Source organism: Pyrus communis, chromosome 15, assembly GCF_041283825.1.
Source record: "Pyrus communis isolate YQ-2024b chromosome 15, ASM4128382v1, whole genome shotgun sequence".
In the NCBI taxonomy this organism is placed as follows: Eukaryota; Viridiplantae; Streptophyta; class Magnoliopsida; order Rosales; family Rosaceae; genus Pyrus; species Pyrus communis.
The window spans coordinates 30,749,592-30,774,026 of NC_142579.1; the positions used below are offsets into that span (position 1 = coordinate 30,749,592).

At 37.6% G+C, this 24,435-nt stretch overlaps 4 protein-coding genes across 7 annotated transcripts; all 4 read right to left on the minus strand.

The window, feature by feature from the left end:
• Positions 1-11,042: 11,042 nt before the first annotated feature.
• LOC148690847 (3-hydroxyisobutyryl-CoA hydrolase-like protein 3, mitochondrial) lies at positions 11,043-12,675 on the minus strand. Of its 2 annotated transcripts, none has more exons than XM_088686082.1 (3): positions 12,406-12,675; positions 12,019-12,147; positions 11,043-11,870 (listed from the first exon to the last, which is right to left on the minus strand). In XM_088686082.1, the coding sequence occupies exons 1-3, from the start codon at positions 12,485-12,487 to the stop codon at positions 11,776-11,778; spliced, it is 306 nt and encodes a 101-aa protein (XP_088542208.1). In that variant the 5' UTR covers positions 12,488-12,675; the 3' UTR covers positions 11,043-11,775. The 2 variants fall into 2 exon arrangements, with proteins under 2 accessions (XP_088542208.1, XP_088542207.1); XM_088686081.1 differs by having other exon boundaries at positions 11,043-11,939.
• A 147-nt stretch (positions 12,676-12,822) lies between these two features.
• On the minus strand, positions 12,823-15,799 carry LOC137708213 (nudix hydrolase 20, chloroplastic). Of its 2 annotated transcripts, none has more exons than XM_068447240.2 (9): positions 15,356-15,799; positions 15,180-15,244; positions 14,914-15,103; positions 14,707-14,787; positions 14,145-14,270; positions 13,739-13,818; positions 13,545-13,660; positions 13,236-13,356; positions 12,823-13,062 (listed from the first exon to the last, which is right to left on the minus strand). In XM_068447240.2, the coding sequence occupies exons 1-9, from the start codon at positions 15,641-15,643 to the stop codon at positions 12,993-12,995; spliced, it is 1,137 nt and encodes a 378-aa protein (XP_068303341.1). In that variant the 5' UTR covers positions 15,644-15,799; the 3' UTR covers positions 12,823-12,992. The 2 variants fall into 2 exon arrangements, with proteins under 2 accessions (XP_068303341.1, XP_068303348.1); XM_068447247.2 differs by having other exon boundaries at positions 12,823-13,067.
• A 2,064-nt stretch (positions 15,800-17,863) lies between these two features.
• On the minus strand, positions 17,864-21,979 carry LOC137736074 (3-hydroxyisobutyryl-CoA hydrolase-like protein 3, mitochondrial). Of its 2 annotated transcripts, XM_088686120.1 has the most exons (11): positions 21,392-21,761; positions 21,056-21,157; positions 20,768-20,878; positions 20,533-20,585; positions 19,823-19,957; positions 19,654-19,750; positions 19,266-19,395; positions 18,947-19,125; positions 18,655-18,782; positions 18,428-18,529; positions 17,878-18,162 (listed from the first exon to the last, which is right to left on the minus strand). In XM_088686120.1, exons 1-11 carry the CDS (start codon positions 21,627-21,629, stop codon positions 18,061-18,063), a joined length of 1,377 nt encoding a protein of 458 aa, XP_088542246.1. In that variant the 5' UTR covers positions 21,630-21,761; the 3' UTR covers positions 17,878-18,060. The 2 variants fall into 2 exon arrangements, with proteins under 2 accessions (XP_068331516.1, XP_088542246.1); XM_068475415.2 differs by lacking the exon at positions 20,533-20,585 and having other exon boundaries at positions 17,864-18,162; positions 20,814-20,878; positions 21,392-21,979.
• A 239-nt stretch (positions 21,980-22,218) lies between these two features.
• On the minus strand, positions 22,219-24,121 carry LOC137719435 (strigolactone esterase D14-like). The gene is made up of 2 exons (XM_068458476.2): positions 23,614-24,121; positions 22,219-22,980 (listed from the first exon to the last, which is right to left on the minus strand). The coding sequence occupies exons 1-2, from the start codon at positions 24,009-24,011 to the stop codon at positions 22,521-22,523; spliced, it is 858 nt and encodes a 285-aa protein (XP_068314577.1). The 5' UTR covers positions 24,012-24,121; the 3' UTR covers positions 22,219-22,520.
• Between the last annotated feature and the right edge of the window lie 314 nt (positions 24,122-24,435).

Below are 24,435 nucleotides of genomic sequence, written 5' to 3' on the forward strand. Positions count from 1 at the left end.
AAAGGGAATGATATCCTCAGACATTGTAGAATTTGTTGAAGTTTATGGATGGAGTGTTTAATTTCTGGGTTTAGTTTTGAAGTATGAAGAACAGGGAAGAAAACTTGAAACTGTCTGGAAAAGAAAGAGTAAGCTTTCTGCTTGTTTTTCTTCTCTTTATGGAATGCGGCTGCTCTGTTTCTTTCCAGAGCAGAAAACCAACATTCCTTTTTTACATTCTTTTAAACACTAAATCCAATCTTAGCCGTACATAGTAGGTCATCAATATGATGATGACACATGGCTATTACAAGGACATATGAGACCTTAGAAAGGAAATGGATCCAGAACCTAAACTTGTCATATAAGACAATACAAAAACAATTAAGGAAATCTGAAAACAACTTAACTATCAACATTCCCTCTTAAGTTGTTAACTGATTTCACACTAAGTAGATCTCTGAGAAAACAAAAACGAGCTTTAGGAAGAGCCTTAGTGAAAATATCAGCAAGCTGGTCTTCACTCTTGCAGTACATGATGTCAATCACATTTTGCTGCAGAGCTTCTCTGATAAAATGGTACCTTCTATTTATGTGTTTCGATTTTTGATGGAAGACTGGATTTTTAGTCATGGCTATAGCTGATGTGTTGTCACACATAAGTGGAGTAGCTTCTGCCTGCATTTCTCCAAAATCTTCTAACACAAATCTTAGCCAAATGGCTTGAGTTGTTGCTTCAGCTGCACTGACGTATTCGGCTTCTGCAGTTGAGAGAGCAACACTGTGTTGCTTCACAGAGGCCCAAGAAAACACACCACTTCCAAATGTGAATGCATATCCGGAAGTGCTCTTCATGTCATCCTCAGACCCACTCCAATCACTATCACAATATCCTATTAGTACAGCTTTCTTTCCTTTCTCAAACTCAATTCCAAAATCAATGGTCCCTTGTATATATCTTAGGACCCTTTTGGCAGTTCCAAGATGTTTCTTGGAGGGAGAGTGCATAAATCTTGCCAACAGTGATGCAGCAAACATAATGTCAGGCCTAGTGGCAGTTAGATATAGCAAGCTGCCCACAATCTGCCTGTAAACTCCTTCATCAGTGGATTCACTTCCATCATTCCTGCAAAGTTTTTCATTTGTAGCCAGTGGTGTGCTCACTGGTTTACAGTTCTGCAAACCAAACTTGTCTAGCAGAGTTAGAGCATATTTCTTTTGCCCAATGAAGATCCCTTTTTCACTTTGCAGAATCCCCATGCCAAGAAAATGGTGCAGTAGTCCCAAGTCTGTCATTTCATACCTGTTCATCATGTCAAACTTGAATTCTGACATCAATTCTTCACTGCTGCCTGTGTAAACTATATCATCCACATAGATTGAGATGATTATAGTTTCAGTACCATTTCTTACCTTAACATAAAGTGTAGGTTCACTGGGGCTCCTCTCAAATCCACATAAGATGAGATATGCATCAATTTCTTCGTACCAGGCCCTTGGTGCTTGTTTTAGGCCATATAATGCCTTCCTTAACTTATAAACCTTTTCTTCTGCATTCTGAATTACAAACCCTTCAGGTTGGTCTACATAGACCTCTTCATGTAGAGTTCCATTTAAGAAGGCAGATTTGACATCAAGTTGGAACAATCTCCAACCTTTCTGGGCTGCAAGAGCTATTAGTGTCCTAATAGTATCCATCCTTGCTACTGGAGCGAATGTCTCATTGAAATCCACTCCGGGCTTTTGAGAATATCCCTTAGCAACAAGTCTTGCCTTGTGTTTTTGTATAGAACCATCAAGATTGAGTTTGATCTTATATACCCATTTAACTCCAATGACCGGCTTGGATGATGATCTGTCCACCAATTCCCAAGTTTCATTCTTTTCTATCATGGAGATCTCATTATCCATAGCTGCCTGCCATGCTTTATCTTTTGCAGCTTCTTGATAATTTTCTGGTTCTATGATACACATGTTGCACCTTGCATAGATATCAGTTAAGCTTCTTAGCCTAACCGGTGTAGAGGTAGGAGTTGCTGAATTCTGGACCCTTACGCTTGAATCTTGTGTTCCAGTAGTGTCCTCACTTTGTATTTGATCTGAAGCAGGTGCTGATTCCACTTGCTCAGTGATTCTATCATTGATCTCAACATTCAGTGGAACTGAAATAGACATTTCCCTTTGTGTTTCCCAATTCCAAGCTAAGTTCTCATCAAAAATGACACTCCTTGACAATATTACTTTCTTGGAATGCAGGTCATACACTCTATACCCCTTCTCACATTTTCCATACCCAATGAAGATTCCCTTTGTTGCAGATTCCTCCAATTTGTGCCTTAGTTGACTAGGCACGTGATAGTAGCATATAGAGCCAAAGACCCTCAAGTGCTTGACTCCTGGCTTCCTGCCACTAAAGGCTTCAAAAGGTGTTACTTCATGAAGTGATCTGGTAGGACATCGATTAAGAATGTAGACTGCAGTTGTTACTGCTTCACCCCAGAAATTATATGGTAAATGCTTCTCATGTATCATAGCCTTTGCCATCTCAACAATTGTCCTATTCTTCCTCTCAGCCACTCCATTTTGCTGAGGGGAATAGGCAATTGTGAGTTGTCTTTCCAAACCAACATCTTCACAAAATTTCAAAAAATCAGTGGAGGTGTATTCTCCCCCTCTATCACTCCTCAATTTCTTGATTTTGAATCCACTTTGTAGTTCTACCATGGCCTTAAACTTCTTGAAGATATTGAAAACTTCAGATTTCAGATTCATCAGGTATACCCAGCACATCCTGGTGTAATCATCAATAAAGGTTAGGAAGTATTTGTTACCTCCTATGGTAGAGACTTGCATTGGTCCACATACATCAGTATGGATCAATTCTAGAGGTACAGTGGCTCTCCATGCTTTCTCCTTGTCAAATACCTCTCTGTGAGCTTTACCCATAGCACACCCTTCACAAACTTTGGATGTATCTTTTATCTCAGGTAGCCCATAAACCATTTCCTTTTGTTGTAGAGATTTTAGACTTTGGAAATTCAGATGCCCAAATCTCCTATGCCAGTTCCAAGTGGTCTCTTCAACAGTTGCTCTTCTAGCTACTTCATTTCCATATTCAAGTGTCATAGGGAAACACCTATTGCTGGTCATTCGCACCCTTGCCAAGAGGTTCTCAAAGGTTTTGTCATCAAAGATATCCACTAGATAATCCCCAAATACCAAGAAGTACCCATGTTCAACCATTTGGCCTACACTCAAGAGGTTTTCATCTAGTCCTGGCACTAGCATGACCTCCTTTATGAATCTTTTTCCGTGTTTGGTGTCAATAACCAATGTTCCCTTTCCAACAGCTTGAACTAAGTCACCAGTACCCATCTTAACTTTGGCTGTCACATTCCTGTTCACTTCAATCAAGAGGGATTCATGGCCAGTCATATGATTGCTACATGCACTATCCACATACCATACACTAGAATTTTTCACCACAGAGGCTGAGTGACAAGCATAAAACATAGTTCCCTCTTCCTCTACTTCATTTGCATAATTTGCTGCAGGTACAATTTTGCTTCTGCAGTCCTTTGCCAAGTGACCAAATCTGTCACATTTATGGCACTTGGGTTTTCCCTTAAACCAGCAGGTTCCATAATGTAGTTTGTTGCAGTGAACACAGGAAATCTTTGTTCCTTCACCTTGATTCTCCTTCTTTGGGACATTTGCAGATTTTACATCCATTTTCTTGCCTTTGTTCTTCCAATTGTTCTTGAATTTTGAGCTACCCCCATATGAGGAACTTGGTCCTTCTCTGGGATTGATACTCAAGGATGAAAAAGCCTTCTCTGAACCATAGTCAGCATGCCTTTGTAGTCTTTGCTCATGTGACTTCAAGGAACCCACAACTTCTTGCACACTAATTGTATCTGTGTCTTTGGTTTCCTCTATAAGTTCTGCAATCGAATCATAGCTCCTAGGTAGACTAATCAAAAGCTTTTGTACAATTCTTTGATCAAAAATTTCTTCCCCATATGACCTCATTTGATTCACAAGCTCAAACAGTTTAGATACATACCCAGATAAAGAATCATCATCCTTCATTCTAAGATGTTCAAATTCCCTCCTAAGCCCTTGCAATTTCACAGATCTTACTTTCTTATCACCAACAAATTCTGATTTTAGAATATCCCAAGCAGCTTTGGAGGTTACCTGTTGAGCTATGCGAGGAAAGATATCATCTGAGACTGCATTTTGAATCAGTCCTAGTGCTTTTGCATCTTTGGTGACGTTGTCCTTCAGTGCTAGTTTTTCAGCTGCTGTAAGCTCTTTCTCATCCTCCTCATCTTTCTCAGGTTCTTCATACCCTTCTTCAACTAGTCTCCAGAGATCCTGCGAGATGAAGATCGTACGCAGCTTGATCATCCAGAAATCATAGTTACTTCCATTGAAAATGGGAGCTCGTAGCTCACCACCTCCGGCTCCGGCCATCTGAGACTAAACCGTCAGAGATTGGGGTATTTCGTTGATTTCCCCTTTTTGTGCTTCGCGATTTCACAACGCCCAGATTCAAATTCAAACCTGTGCTCTTGATACCATGTTGAAGTTTATGGATGGAGTGTTTAATTTCTGGGTTTAGTTTTGAAGTATGAAGAACAGGGAAGAAAACTTGAAACTGTCTGGAAAAGAAAGAGTAAGCTTTCTGCTTACTTTTCTTCTCTTTATGGAATGCGGCTGCTCTGTTTCTTTCCAGAGCAGAAAACCAACATTCCTTTTTTACATTCTTTTAAACACTAAATCCAATCTTAGCCGTACATAGTAGGTCATCAATATGATGATGACACATGGCTATTACAAGGACATATGAGACCTTAGAAAGGAAATGGATCCAGAACCTAAACTTGTCATATAAGACAATACAAAAACAATTAAGGAAATCTGAAAACAACTTAACTATCAACAGAATTCACCTAAATCAGTAGGTTTTGATATTTCTCATACCACCATTCGAATGCAAGGTTGACCAAGCAAGAGTGGCAACAGACATGGCTCAATGCCATCAATGATGCCGACGAGCTTATAGCGACGAAGAATTGGTTTAAACAAAGCATGACATAGAAGATAGTTCGATCGTTTCAATTTGATTGGAACCATGCTACCTATATTCAGAATCGTCAGAGAGGTATAAGAATTTGTTGTCAAAGAAATTCCATAAATTCTAGAAAAATTAGGGTTTGGCAATGTCGGTTTGATCAGAGAAGACAACTCTAAGGGCGACACCATAACTTATAAAGATCAAATTCAATAAAAGAAACGGAGATTGAGGGTGCAAACTCAAAAAAATTGAGAGAAAATCAATGAACATTCATCAATTGAACAGCAGAAGAGGATCGATCACTGTGAGGCAAAGAGGCGTAATACCATATAGAAACTGTTATCTTCGTGAGAAAGGAACCTGACTTTAGAAAGAGAGAAAAATGTAAAGAAAGACATAATGTGAAATTATGTCTTCATTACTGAATAATGTTATTACAAGAAACAGTATATATAACCTTCAGCTTTGTACAATAATACCCTCAACTAACTACAACTAATTACATATTGTACCACAACTGATCTTAACTAGCAATTCACTATTATAACAAACTAGTGATAGCTTTTTATGATATGGCATTTGCCTCAATATATTTTACATATTATCAACGAACTTAAGGACCTTATCCAACGAAAAACGACACAAACTAAAATGAAATCTCTCTTTCAAAAGTAAGGTAAAACCACTCTTTACATCTAATTACGGCATTTTGGTCAGTCAATCTTGGCTAGAGTGAACGCGCTGCATAAGATACTTGACGTCTTGGATTAGTGAATATTCGGAAGAAACGTCATGTGGTCGGACTTGTTCAACCGTATAACAAAAAGTTGTCAAGTTATAAAAATAGTTCACAAATCATAAACATATTGGCTAGAGTAGATATACTACATCATACATTTCAAATCTAGAATTAGTGAATACATAGTAGCAACAACTAGATTTGTGTCGCTAGGTGATTCGAACACAAGACCTTGAACAAAAGGTAAATGATTTTAACCACTTCTACAAGCACATTCTTGTTTACAAAACTTCTTGAGACTAAAGTTGACACGACTCGATCCTAGTATCCTTCGAACACCAAGATAGGCACGTCCTGGCAGACACCCGGGGGGTGACGAAAGCCATTTTAACATGCTTATGCTAAGAATCTTTAAAACATGCATGCAATTTATGCCAAAAAGAATGAACGTAAATAAAATATGTAACTTTAAATATTAAAAAATATATGAAAATGCATGAACATGTTTAGAGCATACCGCTAATCAAAAATACAAGTGAAAGGAATAACATGGAAAGTGCAATTACAAAGACAGAGGTCCTACGTAGAGGAAGGATTCAAAGTTACCAATACAAGAATGCCTCAACACCGAGATCGTACGCCTCATTCCTAAGTCCTGAAGGGGGCACAAAATAAAAGGTGAGTGGAACAAATTTAATATAAATAATTGTTAAAACCAACTTTTCTTCAAATGTACTAACCCCTTGTTTTGGAAAACTCATATAGCATAAGATGTAGTAGGTTTTCCAAAAACCCTAGCATGCCATAAAACCTTCGTAAAAACATACATCATAGTGTACATATTAGTGGTATCATAGTTGCCCAAAGGCAAATCTATCACCTGAAGGTGAAGCTGTATGACACTGGGTTACGCATTAAAGAAATATGGTCCATCACCCGAAGGTGAAGCTGTATGACTTTGGGTTACGCCAGAGAAGAAATGAAATATGTACGACACTAGGTTACGCTAGGGAAGAAATATGGTCTAGCACCCGAAGATGAAGTTGTACGACTCTGAGTTGTGCTAGAGAAGAAATAAAACATATCACACCAGCATTAGCCTTGACTAGTGTAGCTGGGAGTATAATCATAAGGTGTCGCAATACATGTAAAAGGGTCACATGGCCATAGACAAGTACGTACTTGTGTTGTGTGTATGTGTTGTATGATTACCCATGAAGTAAGCATAGAAAACATAAATAAATCTTTCGTATCATATCATCCGAGCTCAATAGCTCAAACATTATATTATAAATCCATATAAGTGTTCTAACTCCAAAAATCATCATAAACCATATTGATAAGTATTTCAAAGAACATAAATTCAATACTTCATAAGCATTTCATAAAATGTAAAATCATAAAATCATGTTTTTCATGTATACATTTCTAGTATTAAAATCATGCATTTAGGAATGTGTTCACTCAAGATACTCCATCACCGAAGAGCCGTTCAAGTTAGGGAGAAAACAGAGCACGGATTAGGTTGCCACTAACAAACTCACCTAATCACATAAAAAGACCAATTAGTACTACTAAAACGATTGAATTTGAGAAAATAGAGCACAGATTTGAAATCAGGTCGTTGAAATGGCCTAAAAGATGTCCCAGGCAAATTTTGTAAAAAGTCAATGGTCAACCAAAACATCAACCCAGCCGGTCAACTACGTTAAAACTTTGGAATTTCACTAAATGGATGCCAAAAACAGACTTGGGGCATTAAAATTAGCCTATGAGGGTTTCGGAAAAATTTCGTAAAAGCATTAAGAAATATTCCATAGAATATTCTAAAGAATATCCAGGAATATTCTGAATCCATTTAGAAATGGGTCGGCTCAACGGTTTGGAGTCGGATCCAATTTTGGGTTATCGGGTCGAGTCGACTCGGTTCACCGGAAAACCCATAAAATTGGGTAAACTCGCCGGATTTTCTGGGGAATATTTAAACGTCCATAACTTGCTCAATTCTTAACTAAATTCGACCTATAAGAGCATCTCCAAAGAAAATGTCAAAATGTCCAAATCAACAATAACGGTAAGAAAAGACAGTATCAATGTTTTCAAACTGAAAAGCCCAATCTGATTGGCATGACATAGAATAGCAGTTCTTCTCCTTGCTGTCAAATTTGACAACAACTTCAAATATTTTTTAATTAACTATTACATGTTTTTTTTTATATTAAATTTGCATCTCTCCTCTCCCATTTGAACTTGACTTCTTCCATTTTCTTAGAACCAAACCCATAAGCCTTCTCTCACTCGAACCTCACGATCTCGGCCTCGGCAGTTGTCTCTCCATCGATCATTGGAAATTCAATAATTCATTAACTTGAGTTCGCAATTTATGAAATCTAGAGAGAGGGAGAGTTAGAAAAAGAAGAGTGAGGAAGTAATCAGAACCGACAACTGTGATTCAATTGGGAGGTGGAGTTCCGATGGAAGTGATTGCAATTGATGGAAGCCCAGATTATGAAGTGAATTTAACGTTAGAGATTTGATTGTACAGGATTCTCACCCTTTCTTACATTTAAGTCAAATAAACAACCATTTACACTCCTCTATCCTTTTCCCTCACGCACATCACCTCTAAACTCAATCCATCGTGCTTGTTCATTGTCCATACGCTCTGCATAGCAGCAGCGCTCCTGGACCATTATATTTAGGGAATTTTCATGAAAGGTGCTTTAGCTAAGTTTATTTTAATAAATAATCATGCTATAACTTTATTTAATGAAAAAGACTTAAATTTTAATGAAAAACTCTTAAATTTTAATAAAAATGACAAAAAAAACTTAAATTTTAATATTAAAAAAAAAACTGATGCGCAGACCCATGCATTCTCACACAAACTGTTTATGAAACTTTCTACACTATTTATGAAACTTAACGGTATTATACTGTTTATGAAATTTAACAATGCTACACTATTTATGAAACTTAATAGTACTACACTGTTTATGTGAGACTAGGAAATTTTAGAAGTGTTATGAATTTTGGAGTGTTTCAAATTTTTTATTTATAGTTCATTTTAATGAGGATTATTTTACTTGAGTTTAAAGATTATTTTGAGGTAAAAAGATAAAAGTGGACGAGATTACGAGCTCGTGGCATCTTTTGGATTAATTTTCGAAGCTCGATCGAGCCGACAATGAAATTTTAAATATGACGAATTGGAGTATGCCACATGGTAACAAAGAATGGCTGGTTATTACACGTGGCAGCACCCACCAGTTCCAGCAAAAGGGACACTGGTCAACATCTAATTTCACCATGTTATTGCATGGTAAGTTGGGATTGGATCCAAAGAAAAAGCATAGAAAAATGGAAGAAAGATCAAATTTTCCTTCTTGAGTTGGGATTGGCAGTCACGTGCATAAATGTGGCGATCACATCAGTTTTTAACAGACTAATGAATGAAAAATGTAACGGATGTATTACATTGAAATAAAATAGTATATGAGGTATGAAAGTGAAATTTTTTGAAGATGTTGTATAAGATTACAATAGATCTAAAACTTGAGGTGATAAAGTGTAATTTACCCTTTTTTTTTTTAAAAAAAAAAAAAAAAGTCTCATAATATGTAAGATATGTAGATCTATGATCCAATAAATTTTGGAAATTTAAATTTCATAATTTTTTAGATTTGATCTTGGATTTAAATCCTTTAAATCCGTGAGATATGAGTTACATTAATTATTTGATTTAATCCCTTAAATGTTGTTAATTAGAGCCATTTTCAAATTAAAAAACAACAAGACAATGAGGTGTTTTAAATGTTGGACTCAATCAACAATTTTTAATTTAAAAAATTGACATGGAAATATAATAAATACTAAAATGTTGAGGTGTACAAAGTCAAAAGACTTTGATAAAAAATTTAAAAACTATAAAGTTTCAATCTAACAATTGAGATGACCAAGGACCGCAACCAAAATAACTCATGTTTTATCTTTGTTTTTTGTTCATCCCATATGAATAGATATAATCCGGTGATGAAAATTTTAAAATATAATAGAAATGATGAAAAGAAAATAGTGTAATAAAATAACAGTTTAAGAGCAAAACTTAAAAAATGTCAAAGTGTCACGTAAGCTGTTAAATTCAAATTTTATGTTTAAAATTTGACATCTCATTTGAAGATTGTCTAGTATATCGAAACAAAGTTAAAGAAGATTAGAACAAGATTATACATGTTTGGAAGCCAAATGGTGGCTGCATGTGGCCGAAAAACGCCTGTAAAGTGAGATCTTTTCGCCGGAAAACTGGGGAAGGTTTTCCCGAGGTATTCTGCGTCCAAAGGTTACCAAAACTACTCAAAATCACACCAGACGTACTCCAAAACACAATCTACCAATTTCCCCTTGGGTATGGCTCGTGGGGTTCAGAGAGAGGATGAGAGATGGTGGTGGGAGTGTTGCTGCTGTTGTTGTGTGTATGTTGTTGAATTATATACATTAACATGTGCGTGTTGAGCTCGGAGAGAGAGAGTTAAGGGGGAGAGAGTCACGGGGGGAAGCGAGTGAAGAGTGGGGAGGGGGAATCTGGGGAACAAGGGGACAAACGAGGGCCTTAGTGGCTCACAAATGAAAGTCACAAGACGAAACGGAAAAATATCTCTCGAAATGTAAAATTATCGAATTACTTCCGACGTTCCAAAATTTGTAAACTTCATTCTAACTCTAAATTCAATTTTGTTTGCACCCACGTGTTCATAGCGACGAGTATTACACGAATACGCTAAAAGAATAGGTTAAACGTCTCACGATACAATGGTCAACAAAAATCAACATTCCCGCCTCTAGAACATTTTGGTTAATTTACACTTTTAGTATCAAAATACCATAAAATTTAGGATGGGTCCTAACAAAAGCCCGTTCTGGAGAATGTATAGCAACCCATTTTGGTTGATCTTATTCTGTATATTTATGAATGGTCTCAAGTTTGGGTTTAATTGGATATTCAGAAATGAGAAGCATAATTCGTATTCGAACAAGTCTATGCAAATAACCACAATCACAACGTTAGTTCATAACTGGCCACATACAACACAGTACAAAAGCACTAACAGCGTCCAAAGTGAAAGTGCTTTCTTCTCATGTAGTTTCATTCAACTGCCAGTCCATCACACACTCAACTCATCAACATTGGGGCTCAATGGCTCGAATAAACAAAAGCCGAAGCTAAGGATTTGTTCTGATATACGGAAAATAAGATGATTATTTAACCAAAATGGTCTTAGAGAGATTGTAACCGCTTATCTTGCAAAAGGAAACTGAACAATTCGGATAATTAAATTAAACTAACATCTATACTTTTGAGCATAATCCTTATTTTCAAGCTGCATTCTACTGCCTTTATATAGCAAGGAAGCTTGAGCATAATTAACAAACCTGATCCTTGTCCACCAAAACTGCCCGCACACCTTCAGCAAAATCACTCTGCAAAGACGATCTTATTGCAATGCGATGTTCAATTTTCATCACCAGTTAACTGGTATTGACCAAGTACAGCACATGTTAGTTTCAGATTTGTGAGCTACTAGAACACAACACCTATCAAAAGGATGTGACCGCCACATGGTGAAAGAAACGAAAAGGTAGAAACTGCAGACTCACTGCGGATAATTGATTCTCATTTTTCCCAAGCGCAGATGCAACTTGGAGAAATAATTTTGTGCCAAGTAAAGTGAAAACGGAGCAGCCTTTCCAAGACCTTGAAGAGTTTCATTAGCCCACTCAATAAAAACAAGGAATCGGCTAGAACAATACTCGACAGCGACATACAAACTTTCAATTGATGAGTACGAGAGATTTCATTTCATTATCAATAAACAAATGGCATTGACAAAGTTACCAGTAGCATCTGAACTCTGCTGCTGCTTTTTAAGTTCATCAATTGTCTCGACAACTGACTTACTTGCACCAAATGCTGAAGTTATTTGAGGTAGCAGCCACTTACGTTGGGGTTCAGAACAGAATCTGGGTTGCTGCTGAATTTCGCCAAATTTGTTTCAATGTCCTGATGTGGATCTGAGAACAGCATCAACAATGGCGTTGCTTTTATCTCAACAATGGTATTTGACAATGGGATGGTGCCAACTAAATTAAACCCCACCAGTGCATCAGATATATGAAGGAAAAGAAATGAAAAACGAAGGCAGAAAGAAGAGAAACATACAAGTTGGTTGACAAAGGGCCTCCTTTAGAGAACCTAAGGTTTGAGATGGGACAAAATGTGTCCCAACACCTACATATAGTGCATCCGATGCTGTTGAAATCCTTTTACCAGTCAGTCCAAGATAAGCACCTAGAAAGACATAACACTGTTAAAACAAACTACAGAACTAAGAATTGATGCATGAAGCTAACAGAGAAATTGTATAGGCCCATCTCTTTATATACTTATAATCTAAACGGTTTCTCCTTAGAAATGAAATACTAGAGTAAAAATATCTAGATTTATATACCTTCTGATTGTGGTGCCTACTATAGTATGTCAACGTTGGAAAAACAGCATGCTCCGGTCAAAGGAAAGAAATTGCGTCTGAGGATAGAAAAAGCATACCTACAGATCCTCCCCCTGGACTCTTTGCCGCTATATGGGAAAACCCAACAGCTGGAAACAAACCAATTCCATTCTCTGGCATAGCAAGAGCAGTTCCCCGAAATGTATCCTTACAAGGTTAGACACACAAAATTCAAAAATCCGCAATGTAATTGCATGCATATTTACATGTCCTTAGCATAGGCATGTTAGGATGGCTTTCGTCATCCTCGGGTGTCGACCAACACATGTCCATCCTGGTGTCTGAATGACACCGGGATCGGGGGCGTGTCATTGCAACTGTCTTCAGTCTTTGCAGGCACCTCAAGAAATTCTGGACAAGAATGAATGAAGCAAAGAAGAAGCATGCAATTCGGTTTACAAAAGGGAAGGGAAAAAAAAAAAGACGGAGAAGAAGAAGAAAAAACACGAGGCAAATTTTAAGCCGATTATTTCACTTTCATTAAAGAGCGACACAGAGAAGAACAAACAGCTGCATTTGGATATAGCTGCTTTAGTTGCCTAGTTTTTAACATTAGCTTTTGATAATTTTGGGGAAGAGTGAAAAAAAACACACTTAGGCAGTACCAAAGAAGAAAAATGTACAATTAAGAACAATCGCCGCTCCTCAAACTTTGTAGCAGATCCAGGTATCCGAAGGATTCGGGCCTAATGTACCTGCACTGATAAAAAAACAGTGATCAGATTCGTACGAGGGCATCACATGGTAGTTAAAATACCCGGCCGTGCATGAATGGTTTGAGATACCACCATAGTGGCATCCACCAGGTGTGAGTTTCTCGCGTAACGGATCACTTATTGTAAGAATGTCAGCAGTGAAAGTGAAATACCCGTGTCGAAAAAGGAAGTCAATGATCACAAGAGAGCAATTTGGCTTGAAAAATTGCGTCCTCCGTATGATGTTTGCAACATGCGTCACTGGAATCAACTTGAAGCTCTCCACCTCTCCATCTGTCAAATCTCAAATGTTTAGTAAGCAGCATTGTTCAAGTTGTCTCAGTCAGTGGGGAAATAGCGGATGGTTTTGAATGAAGGCAGGTGAAAATTCATCATCCAAAATCAAACGATGAGAAAAAGGGCAAACCTCAAGGCATAGTTTACAACTACTATTTGTAAAGGCTAAGCTCTAAAGGTCGCACCTTGATTCTTTGGCATGAAACTCTCGGGAAGCTTTAAATCATAGCAAAACAAAACATCCCTTTTGTATCTATACCCATCAATGTCCATATAAGAAACAGCTCCAACTGGTACAGCTCTGCATGCATGAGATCATGTTCAAATCAACATCACCATCAGTGTACGAGATAGAGAGCGAGCGAGAGAGAGAACTTACACGCTAGAAATGGGTCTGGGTATTCCGGCTTCCTCTTCACATTCCTTCACAACATTTTCCCCGCATGCAACCCCGTGAGGCTGCAATTATCAAAAATGGGTGCAAACTAGATATTAGGTTTAGTGATGAAAGGATTATGCAAGCTTTATCATTTTTGTAAAGGAACCACTTTGCTTCAGATTACAACCATAAAATCCGGCAAGTTCTCAGGTCAAGTTTAACATTTCAATCTTGTAGTTTCACCAACAACATTTCACATCAAGGTGCACCAGAGCGGTCTAATTTCAAGAACATGTCATGTAATGAAAGTTATTCTAGTTGCCAAAAGCAACCTCCTTTTCACAGCCTAAATAGTGAAAGAACAGAAACTAAATTCCTCATATCAAGATGAAATCTCGTTACAAACCAGTCCCCCAGCAACGAGCTGATCAAGCATCCCTGGATAAGTGGATTTCTGTTGGCTCCTCTTCCCTATCCATAGAAACTTCTGGCCATCCTTTTCAACATAGCCATTCATTTGCACTCCATAAGCCTATTCCAAAAGTATAGATAAATAAGTTCAAAATAAAATGAAAATAGCACATAAACCAAATGAAACAACAATAAAACAGTCAGCTGGCTTCTATGTGACCATTTAAAATCGACCAGATTACTTAATCCTTCAACACCAACACCAAAACTTTAACCCTTCAAAAGCTTTTATATTCCTCTCCTTGAACCACAAATACGATACCACACAACTGGTCACCTTCCAAACCTCATCAAAATCTTTTTACAGAATATCCATGCCAATCTATTAACAAACCATAGGCGCAGCTAGGTGCATAGCACCAATAAATCCAATGAACAAGTTCCATTCATATACAGATCAATATGGCCAAAATGGCCTGCTAGCCATTCATAAAAAATAGATCATAATTTAGAACCTAGACCAAGGTAAAAAGGCTACGCAAAGAGCAAAAACAAACCTTTATTCCGAAATAAGGCGCAGCAGCACGTTCTAGAGAGAAACATATGGGTGCCCCAAAGGATGATGCCACCGGGTATAGCTGATCATCCAGATAAAAACGATTCCAAAGTTAAACTCAACTGTAAAAACGTATAGTCGTTGGTGTGTTTTTTCTAATTTACTAAAATTATAAGCACATTTCAGTCAGTACAACCAAAATCATTACCTCATTTCTTATTCCTGGAATCAGTTCTTCTTCCCCTAAGCTTTTGATTACATCTCCCACCGCTCGCGTCCTATCCTCCGCCGTGCGCAGTGAAGAATGCAAGGTCATTGAGCCGCCGCCATCATCAGAATTTGAATTTTCTGGAGGGAAAACAAACACGTCCTTGAAACTATGTAACTTCTCAGCAAAACTGCATAATTTCGGAAAATTATTCAGTAACGCATCTGATCGAATTGGGTATTTGAATTCACAGAATTTAAGCTTACCCATTGTGAATGTAACCAACAATTTGATCCTCAATCACAAACGGTATGAACTCCGATTGAGATTCCTGCAAGATATTTCAATAAAATTTATATCTTTTTTATTCGGGGGGAGGTTGGAGATGAAAACGACCAATCGGGTTTGTTTGGCAGCTAAGAAAATGCAATGGGCAACTTACCAGTTTGCGATTGCAGATTTTGATCTTGTCAGAGTAGCCTTTGAGATCTGAAGGGTCGTCCTGAAGGGCTTCCGGTTTGGAGATTCGGACGACGTCGTCCCAAGTGAAGACATCGGAGGCTGCAGAGACCGACACGCTGCGAGAAGTGAGGATTTCGTGAATAGCTTTGGGGGCGGATCGAAGTGGACGCGACGTCGTGAGGGAGTTGGGGAAGGCGCGAAAAGCTTTGGCAGTGAAACGTGTGACCAAAGAGTCGACGAGAAGACTGCCGCCGCTGATGCAGGCCATGAGAGCGGGTACGATTCCTTGATTTTACAGTATTACCAACGGACGTAACGACGTTATCCAACCACCATTCCAGCCGTACATTATGGGTTCAATTTTTGGTGGCATGGGAAGATTGAAATGTCTAGTCTTTTTGGCCTGAAGAAGAACGGACTGATTGGCGTAGCTACCAACTCGTTTACTTTTGGTTTTTAAACTAAAATGGTATTTGAGATTTTATAACATATCACTTTGTTCCTGAAATTGAAAATTAATATAAATAATCCCTGAGATTATCTACCATCTATTATTTTGATATTTTCGTTAAAAATTCGTTAAGTGAGCCCAAAGCTCATACCGGAAACTGAGTTGGCTGGAAGTTCGGACGATTTTCAAAACTTCGTAACTCAATCGTTTCTTAACTAAATTCAACCCATAATATATCAAAATGAAGATAGGAAAGTGTTGAACAAGATTATACCTATTTGGAAGCCTAATGGTTACTGGAGATGGCCAGAAAATAGCCTAAAAGGTGACTGGTCCGCTGGAAAACTCACCAGAAACTGGGTAAATGTTAAACGTTCATAACTTCTTCAATACTCAATGAAATCGAGTGATTCAAAAATAAAAATCATACTTATCGACGAGACGAAGAGAATTGTATCTCTTTGAATGCTAACTCACCATGGTTTGGCCGAAAAATAACCTGAAAAGTGACTGGTCCACGGGAAAATTGGAAAACTCGTCGGAAACTAGGTAAATTTTAAACATTCATAACTTCTTCAATACTCAACGAAATCAAGTGATTCAAAAACAAAAAGCATACTTCTCGACAAGACGAAGAGAATGGTACCTTTTTCGACAGCTAACTCACAGTGGTTTGGCCGAAAAATAGCTTGAAAGGTAACTGGTCAGCTGGAAAACTGAAAAACTCGCTGGAAACTGGGTAAACTTTAAATGTTCATAACTTCTTCAATACTCAACGAAATCGAGTGATTCACAAACAAATATCATATTTCTCAACGATACGAAGAGAATAGTACCTTTATCGATGGCTAACTCGATGTGGTTTGGCCGGAAAACGGTTCGAAAGTGGCTGTCTTGGCCTCATCGAGTTAGCCACTTTTTGAGCCGTTTTTCAACCAAATCACAGTGAATTAGCCATTGAAAAATGTACCATTATCTTCGTCTCGTTGAGAAGTATGATTTTCATTTTTGAATCACTCGATTTCGTTGAGTATTGAAGAAGTTATGAACGTTTAAAGTTTACCCAGTTTCCGGAAAGTTTTTCAATTTTCCTACAGACCAATCACCTTTCAGGCTATTTTCCGGCCATCTCCGGCAACCATTGGGCTTCCAAATAGGTATAATCTTATTCAACACTTTCCTATCTTCATTTTGATATATTATGGGTCGAATTTGGTTAAGAAACAATTGAGTTACGAAGTTTTGAAAATTGCCGAAACTACCGGCAAAAAATCTCAATTTCTGGTATGAGCAACCACTTAATGGAGTTTTTAACGGAATGACCAAAATAATTGATATTGGACAATCTCATGGACCATTTTTATTGATTTTCAATCTCAAGAACCAAAGTGATGTGTTATGCAAATCTCAAAGAAAATTTTGACTAAAAAGCCTTTCCTTTTTTAAGGAAAAAACCGATGTTGTCCAATGAAAAACAACAGGTTCTTAACTTAAATGAAATCTCTCTTTGAAAAGTAAAGGTAAAACCATCTTTTACATCCAATTAAGACATTTTGGTCAATTAATCTTTACAAAAGGTCAGACTATTCTTTACATCCAATTACGGCATTTTGGTGAGGCAATCTTTAGCTAGCGAACGCGCTACGTCAGATATTTGAGGTCTTGAATTAGTGAATATTTGATCGAAGCGTCATGTGGTCGGACTTTAAAAAAAAAAAAAAAAAAATCAGTTGGTGAATTCGTCACGCCAGTCCATCCTTGTAGGAGCCGGTAAGACTCTCATAGACATTATTACTAGCTCATTGTGAGGCTAAACCAGCCTCTCCCTATTAGTGTAGATAATATTGTTTGCAACAAAAAAATAAAAATAAAAATAAAAATAAAAAACACATTCAGATATGAGAAGCATAATTCATATTCGAACAAGTCTCCCATAGACGTTATTACTAGCTCATTGTGAGGCTAGACCAGCCTCTCCCTATTAGTGTAGATAATATTGTTTGCCAAAAAAAAAAAAAAAAAAAAAAAACATTCAGATATGAGAAGCATAATTCATATTCGAACAAGTCTATGCAAATAACCACTATCACAATTTTAGTTCATAACTGGCCACGTACAACGCAGTAGCACTAAAAGCGTCCAAGTGAAAGTGCTTTCTTGTCAAGTAGTTTCATTAAACTTAGTTTCCAGAACGCAAATATATTTCAAAAGTTCCGTTTTCACATGCCAATCCATCACACGCTCAACTCCTCAACGTTCGGGCTCAATGGCTCGACTAGAGCTTCAACTTCGCTTTGATTAACCTCTTCTAACTTTGACGGGTTCCACTTTGGATTCTTCATTGGTGAGAAACAAAAGCAAAAGATAAGGATTTGTTCTGATATAACGGAAAATAAGTTGATTATTTCACCAAAATGGTCTTAGAGAGAGTAACCGTTTATCTTGCAGCACTCCGTCTATTAAGAGTGCTTTTCAAAGGGAAACTGCATAATTCGGATTATTAAAGTAAACTAACATCTATACTTTAAAGCATAATACTAACTTCAAGCTGCATTCTACTGCCTTTTTATAGTAATGAATCTTTGAGCATAATGAACAAACCTGATCCTTGTCCACCAAAACTGCCCGCACACCTTCAGCAAAATCACTCCGCAAAGACGATCTTATAGCAACACGATATTCAGTTTTCATCACACCTGTTAACTGGTATTGCCCAAGTTCGGCACATGTTACTTTCAGATTTGTGAGCTTCTAGGACACAACACCTATCAAAAGGATGTAACCGCCACATGATGAAAGAAACGAAAAGGTAGAAACTGCAGACTCACTGTGGATAATTGATTCTCATTTTTCCCAAGCGCAGATGCAACCTTGGAGAAATAATTTTGCGTCAAGTACAGTGAAAAAGGAGCACCCTTTCCAAGACCTTGAAGAGCTTCATTAGCCCACTCCACCACTGCAATCAAAACAATGAATCGGCAAGAACAACAAAATAATAATACAAAGAGGAAAACCACAATTTGAGAGAAAAATACTCGCAAGCGACATACAAACTTTCAATAGAAGAGTATGAGAGATTTCATTTCATTATCAATAAACAAATGGCATTGACAAAGTTACCAGTAGCATCTGAACTCTGCTGCTGCTTTTTAAGTTCATCAATTGTCTCGACAACTGACTTATTTGCACCAAATGCTGAAGTTATTGGAGGCAGCAGCAACCTAAGTTGGGGTTCAGAATCTGGCTTGCTGCTGAATTTCGCCAAATTTGTTTCGATGTCCTGATGTGGATCCTGGGAACTGCATCAACAAGGGCGTTGCTTTTATCTCAACAAAGGTATTGGACAATGGGATGATGCCAACTAAATTAATCCCCACTAGTGCATCAGATATATGAAGGAAAGGAAAAAAGAACGAAGGCAGAACGAAGAGAAACATACAAGTTGGTTGACAAAAGGGCCTCCTTTAGAGAACCTAAGTTTTGAGATGGGACAAAATGTGTCCCAAGTCCCACATATAGTGCATCCGATGGTGTTGAAATCCTTTTACCAGTCAGTCCAAGATAAGCACCTAGAAAGACATAACACTGTTAAAACAAACTACAGGACTAAGAATTGATGCATGAAGCTAACAGAGAAATTGTATAGGCCATTCTCTTTATATGTTTATAATCTAAACGGTTTCTCCTTAGTAATGAAATACTTTAGTAAAAATATCTAGATTTATATACTTTCTGATTGTAGTGCCTACTATAGTATGTCAATGCTTGAAAAACAGCTTGCTCCAGTCATATGAAAGAAGTTGTGCCTGAGTATGGAAAAAGCATACCTACAGATCCTCCTCCTGGACTCCTTGCCGCAATATGTGAAAACCCAACATCTGGAAACAAACCAATTCCATTCTCTGGCATAGCAAGAACAGTTCTCTGAAATGTATCCGTACAAAGTTAGACACAAAATTCAAAAATCCGAAATGTAGTCTGACAAGGCAATAATACCTCTGTAATGATCCGGTAGCGACCATGACCTGATAGGCCAATACCAAAGCCCATTGTTATGCCATCCATGAAGCTTATATAGGGCTTCTTGTACTCAGATATTTTACATATTAGAGAATACTCAGCAGTGAATACCTGAAAAACATGCAACCCAAATATCATGTTGGTAGCCTCTTAGTCTTAAAAATATGACAAATGGTAGCTCAGAAAAGAAATGAATCCTATCCAACCAATACAAATTATATCAACCAAGTTCAAGCAAAATCAAAACTAAACAAATGATCATATGTTGTAACTTGTAGGTTGCCCAAGAATGTCAAACACGAAATTAGAAAAGAAAAAAATGACACTATATATTGAACATTAACTAACAAATAAATACATGCTGAAAGCACAATCTTCGCTGCAATTTATGACATTTATACGAGATTTTCCCTTTGAAATTTTAGACCTATCAACAAACACATCAATACGATTCTAATGCATGAATTTTGTGAAAACAGGCTTGGTTTGTTTCTATTAAGGCTTAATCATCAATGATTTTGCAAGGGTAAACCGTATTGCTAGTTGTAAATTCTATTCACTATGAAAATTACCAAAATTACATCTAATATGGTAGTGAAGGAAGTTGCATTATATTATCTGGATTTTAGCAAACTGTATAAGGTTATAATTCTGTTATTATATATACTTAAAGGACACAATTAGACCTCAATCATATCCGGTAGTTGGTTTTTGGCCGTGATCTGCTTCACATCACCGCCTGCAGGTAAACTAAAGTCTGGGTTATCAATTGTCAATGAATCAACGTGCCAACTTAACGGACAACGTCTATCTCTATATGGGAAAAATGCAGCACAAAAAGCAACAATGAGGTGAAACAATAAACATCATGACATGAAACAGCACGCACATCAAAGACCAACAATCTATCACATAAGCAACTAAACAAGAAACAATTCCAGTTCAAAACAAAGCGTAATGTAGAAACCTTCGGCACAAGAGGCGTGTTTTTGTCCTTTTGAATTTCGGCAACAACCCCTTTAATATCCATTCCTGCATTAACCATGATAGGTCACTCTCAAAACCTTACCTATGAGACCCAAAAAACAAAGATAACCACCGAAAGAGCTAAACATACATCAATAGGAAAGCTTATTTAGCTACATGCTAAAATGGAAGTGTAAAATTGCCAAGAAAGAAAGTATTCAAATACGGATTCTCCGTGTTTACCAGCACAAAAGGCACGAGCCGAGCTGCTATCGACAAGAACACACTTCACACTCGGGTCCGATTCCCATTCATCCAGATAGCTTTTGTATTTCACATCCATGTCTGCGTTTCCAAACAATTCCCACTCAAACAGAAACACAAATTTCTTCAAAAAAAGCTAACTTCTTCAAAATTTTAATCCAAAATTTCGTCATCATATCACAAATGCAATAACACAGAACTGAAATCAATACGATGCAATACAGTTCAAGCTTAAAATTTCAGCTCCAAATGCAAAAGCAATTACAGACATATATATATATATATATATATATATATATGTCTGCGTGTGTGCACCTAGGTTCATGGCGTTGAGAGCTCGGGGGCGATCGAGGGTGATGACTGCGACGCCGTTCGGGTGGACACTGCCCTTGACGAACTCGTCGGCGGAGGCCATGATCGCGAAGGTTCGGAGAAGGAGAGGGGATTTGGAGGGTTTGCACAGAGAGAGCTTGGAATTTGGATTAAGGAAGAAGAAGAAAGCGGAAGACGATTTGCTCAGAATTTGGGTCGCTTCTCCGAATAAGATTCGCATTACTTCTGTTCGAGAGTGACTGTGTCAGTGTGTGTAGAGAGAGAGAGAGAGAGAGAGATTTTTGGTGTTTCTGGACCAGATTGCCCTTGATGTTTCGGTTAAATTACCGGGAAGAAGAACTGTCGTGGTGACGAAGTGAAAGTTGTGATAGTGCGCGGTGGCGGGTAGCGACTGGCGAATGGGTTGTGCTCTGTGGCGGAAGGGTGTTAACGGTATTTCAGTTTTTTGTGACCACAACGTGTGGCACTTTATTGGGCCAGCTAAATCTAAAAGTGAAGCCCAATTTAAGAAATGACTGGTAGCCCAAAACGTGAATCCGTTGGTTCATCCGAGAAATGATAGAACTTTCCTAAATCTTGGTTGTGTAGGGCCTTTATGCCATTGGATGTTCATGTTCTTTAGGGGTTGCCTGCTCATTTACCAAAAAGAAAAATATACAAAAATGTCTCTTTTGGTCATAAACAAATTAACAAAAAGCACGGAAAATTTCAGTTTGACACGTATATAAAAATAATTCATAACACAAACTAAAATTTTCGTCACACGTGTACATCAAGCCGTGACTGGTAGGTAAGAGTAAAATCATTACTTACAAAGGAACGAGCTAAACATTATCTATTAGCAAATAACTCTGATACTAAAAGTACACATTAACCATACATAATATTTTACATGCTAAACATTCTCCATTCTAGTCTTTTGATACAAACTATTGTGACGATTGACAACTTAAACATAGAATCTCGAGTGAATAAGTAAATATTCTTAATTACTTCAGCTATTAACCCTTTGCAGTGGACACTTATCTTTCACTAGACAAATTATCCTAGCTACCTAGGTACTACTTACCTAGAGAAATTAACTAATTAACATAATCCGCATATATAATTTTTAGCCAATGATATAAGGATCTTGATCAAATTTAAGCCCCAAGACTTGTCCTAGCACATCAAGAAGCTCAAGGTGTGCAGTCAACTGCGGGAAATGCCCATCTGTATTCATAATCTCGACATTAGGGTTTTCCTTCATCTTCTTCTGCATGTAGAACGCAACCGATTTTGGAGCAACAACGTCGCTGCTGGTGCTGATGATGGTGCATGGAGTCGAGACCTTGTCTATAATGTCTCTATGGTCGCTGTAAAAGACGGTTTTCGCCAAGGCGAGGGCAATTTCAGGCCTCATTCTGCGCAGGCACTTGACGAATTTTTCGACCGAGAGAGGGTCATTTGTGTCCACAGCAAGTGTGGCGAAGTTGGCAGCCCAGTTGTGATAGTTGGTTTCTATGGCTGAGATGATCTGTGTGATATCTGACATCTCAAACCCACCTTCATAGTCGTCTATATTTATATACCTACAAATGTATTGAATTAATATGATTTCTTTGTTCATATAAATGTGGACCCAAAAATGTATTTATATTTTATATAGAGACAAGACAGAGTAAAGGCACTCTCATATATATATATATATACATATATATATATATATATATATATATATATATATATATATTACTGATATTAATTAATTTGTGACCACAAATATAAACATATATGCATGTATGTATGTATGTATATACAACGTTTCTCTTTATGGACCTTTACGTCCGGTCTTTCGTGTGGATGCCTACAGCGGTGGTTAGATTGTTCTTTTCGGTCGATTGGCAATATAATTTCTGCCATTTTCAGTTGATCAACGCAAGAGTTTTGCTCAAAATTAGGATGTTCATATTTTGGGCACATCCGCACAAAATTCGAGCATTAACGTAACATAATTTTATATAAATAACTGGATGTTTGAAGTGTCTAACACAAAGTTGGACAAGGACTGAAACAAAATGATGGAGAAAATTTCACTAAGGAAAATATAAATGAATTAATTGATGCCAAAAAAAAAAAAAAAAAAAACCTCTGTATATGCTTGAATATTCAGTAAAAAAATCAGAGAAATGGAGAGAGAAAGTTGTATATGAGTGAGAGAGTACCTAGGAGAAGCTCCAATGAGGATGAGGGACTTAAAGAGGTAAGGTCTTTTAACTGAAGCAATACATCCAATCATACCAGACATGGAATGACCAACAAAGACAGTAGATTTTAGGTTGAACTCGTCTAAGAGAGCAATTAGGTCAAGGGCAAATGCGTCATAGGAGGAATATTTCCCAGCTGGATCAAACAGTTTCAGGTCATCACCTTCCTTATTATTCACAGCGCCGGAGAAAGGCCAGTCGAAAACAAGAACACGGTAAAGCTGAGCCAAGTAGGGCACGATTTTGTCCCACACAGACTGGTCTCCTCCGTAACCATGTGCTAGAACCACCGCTTCACCGCCCGAGCCCACGATTCTTGCGTTCATGGCGGTCGAAAGGTTTTTTTCTAGCACCATTTTTGTGGTTTTTTTATGAAGTATTAACCGAGAGAGAGAGAGAGAGAGAGAGAGAGAGAGAGAGAGAGAGAGAGAGAGAGAGAGAGAGAGAGAGATGGAAGGGGGATGGCTAGAACAAACTGTGTTTTGCTCTAGTCTCCATTTTATAGGAACAAGAATGGATTAATTTTGGGCAAATGGAGATAAATCGAAATAATTTTTTTCTAAATAATTGATATTATCTACACTAAGGGGAGGAAATAGGCTTAGCCTCACAATTGGCTAGCAGTAATGTGGTTTAAATTCGCATTTGACAAGAATCGAACCTAAGACCTCCCACTTACAAGTGAAAAGAAATATCACTAGACCGTAGTACTAACTGGCAAATAAGAATACTTAATTTAGTGTGTTTAATAATTCAGATGTGTATTGCTTGGTGAATAAA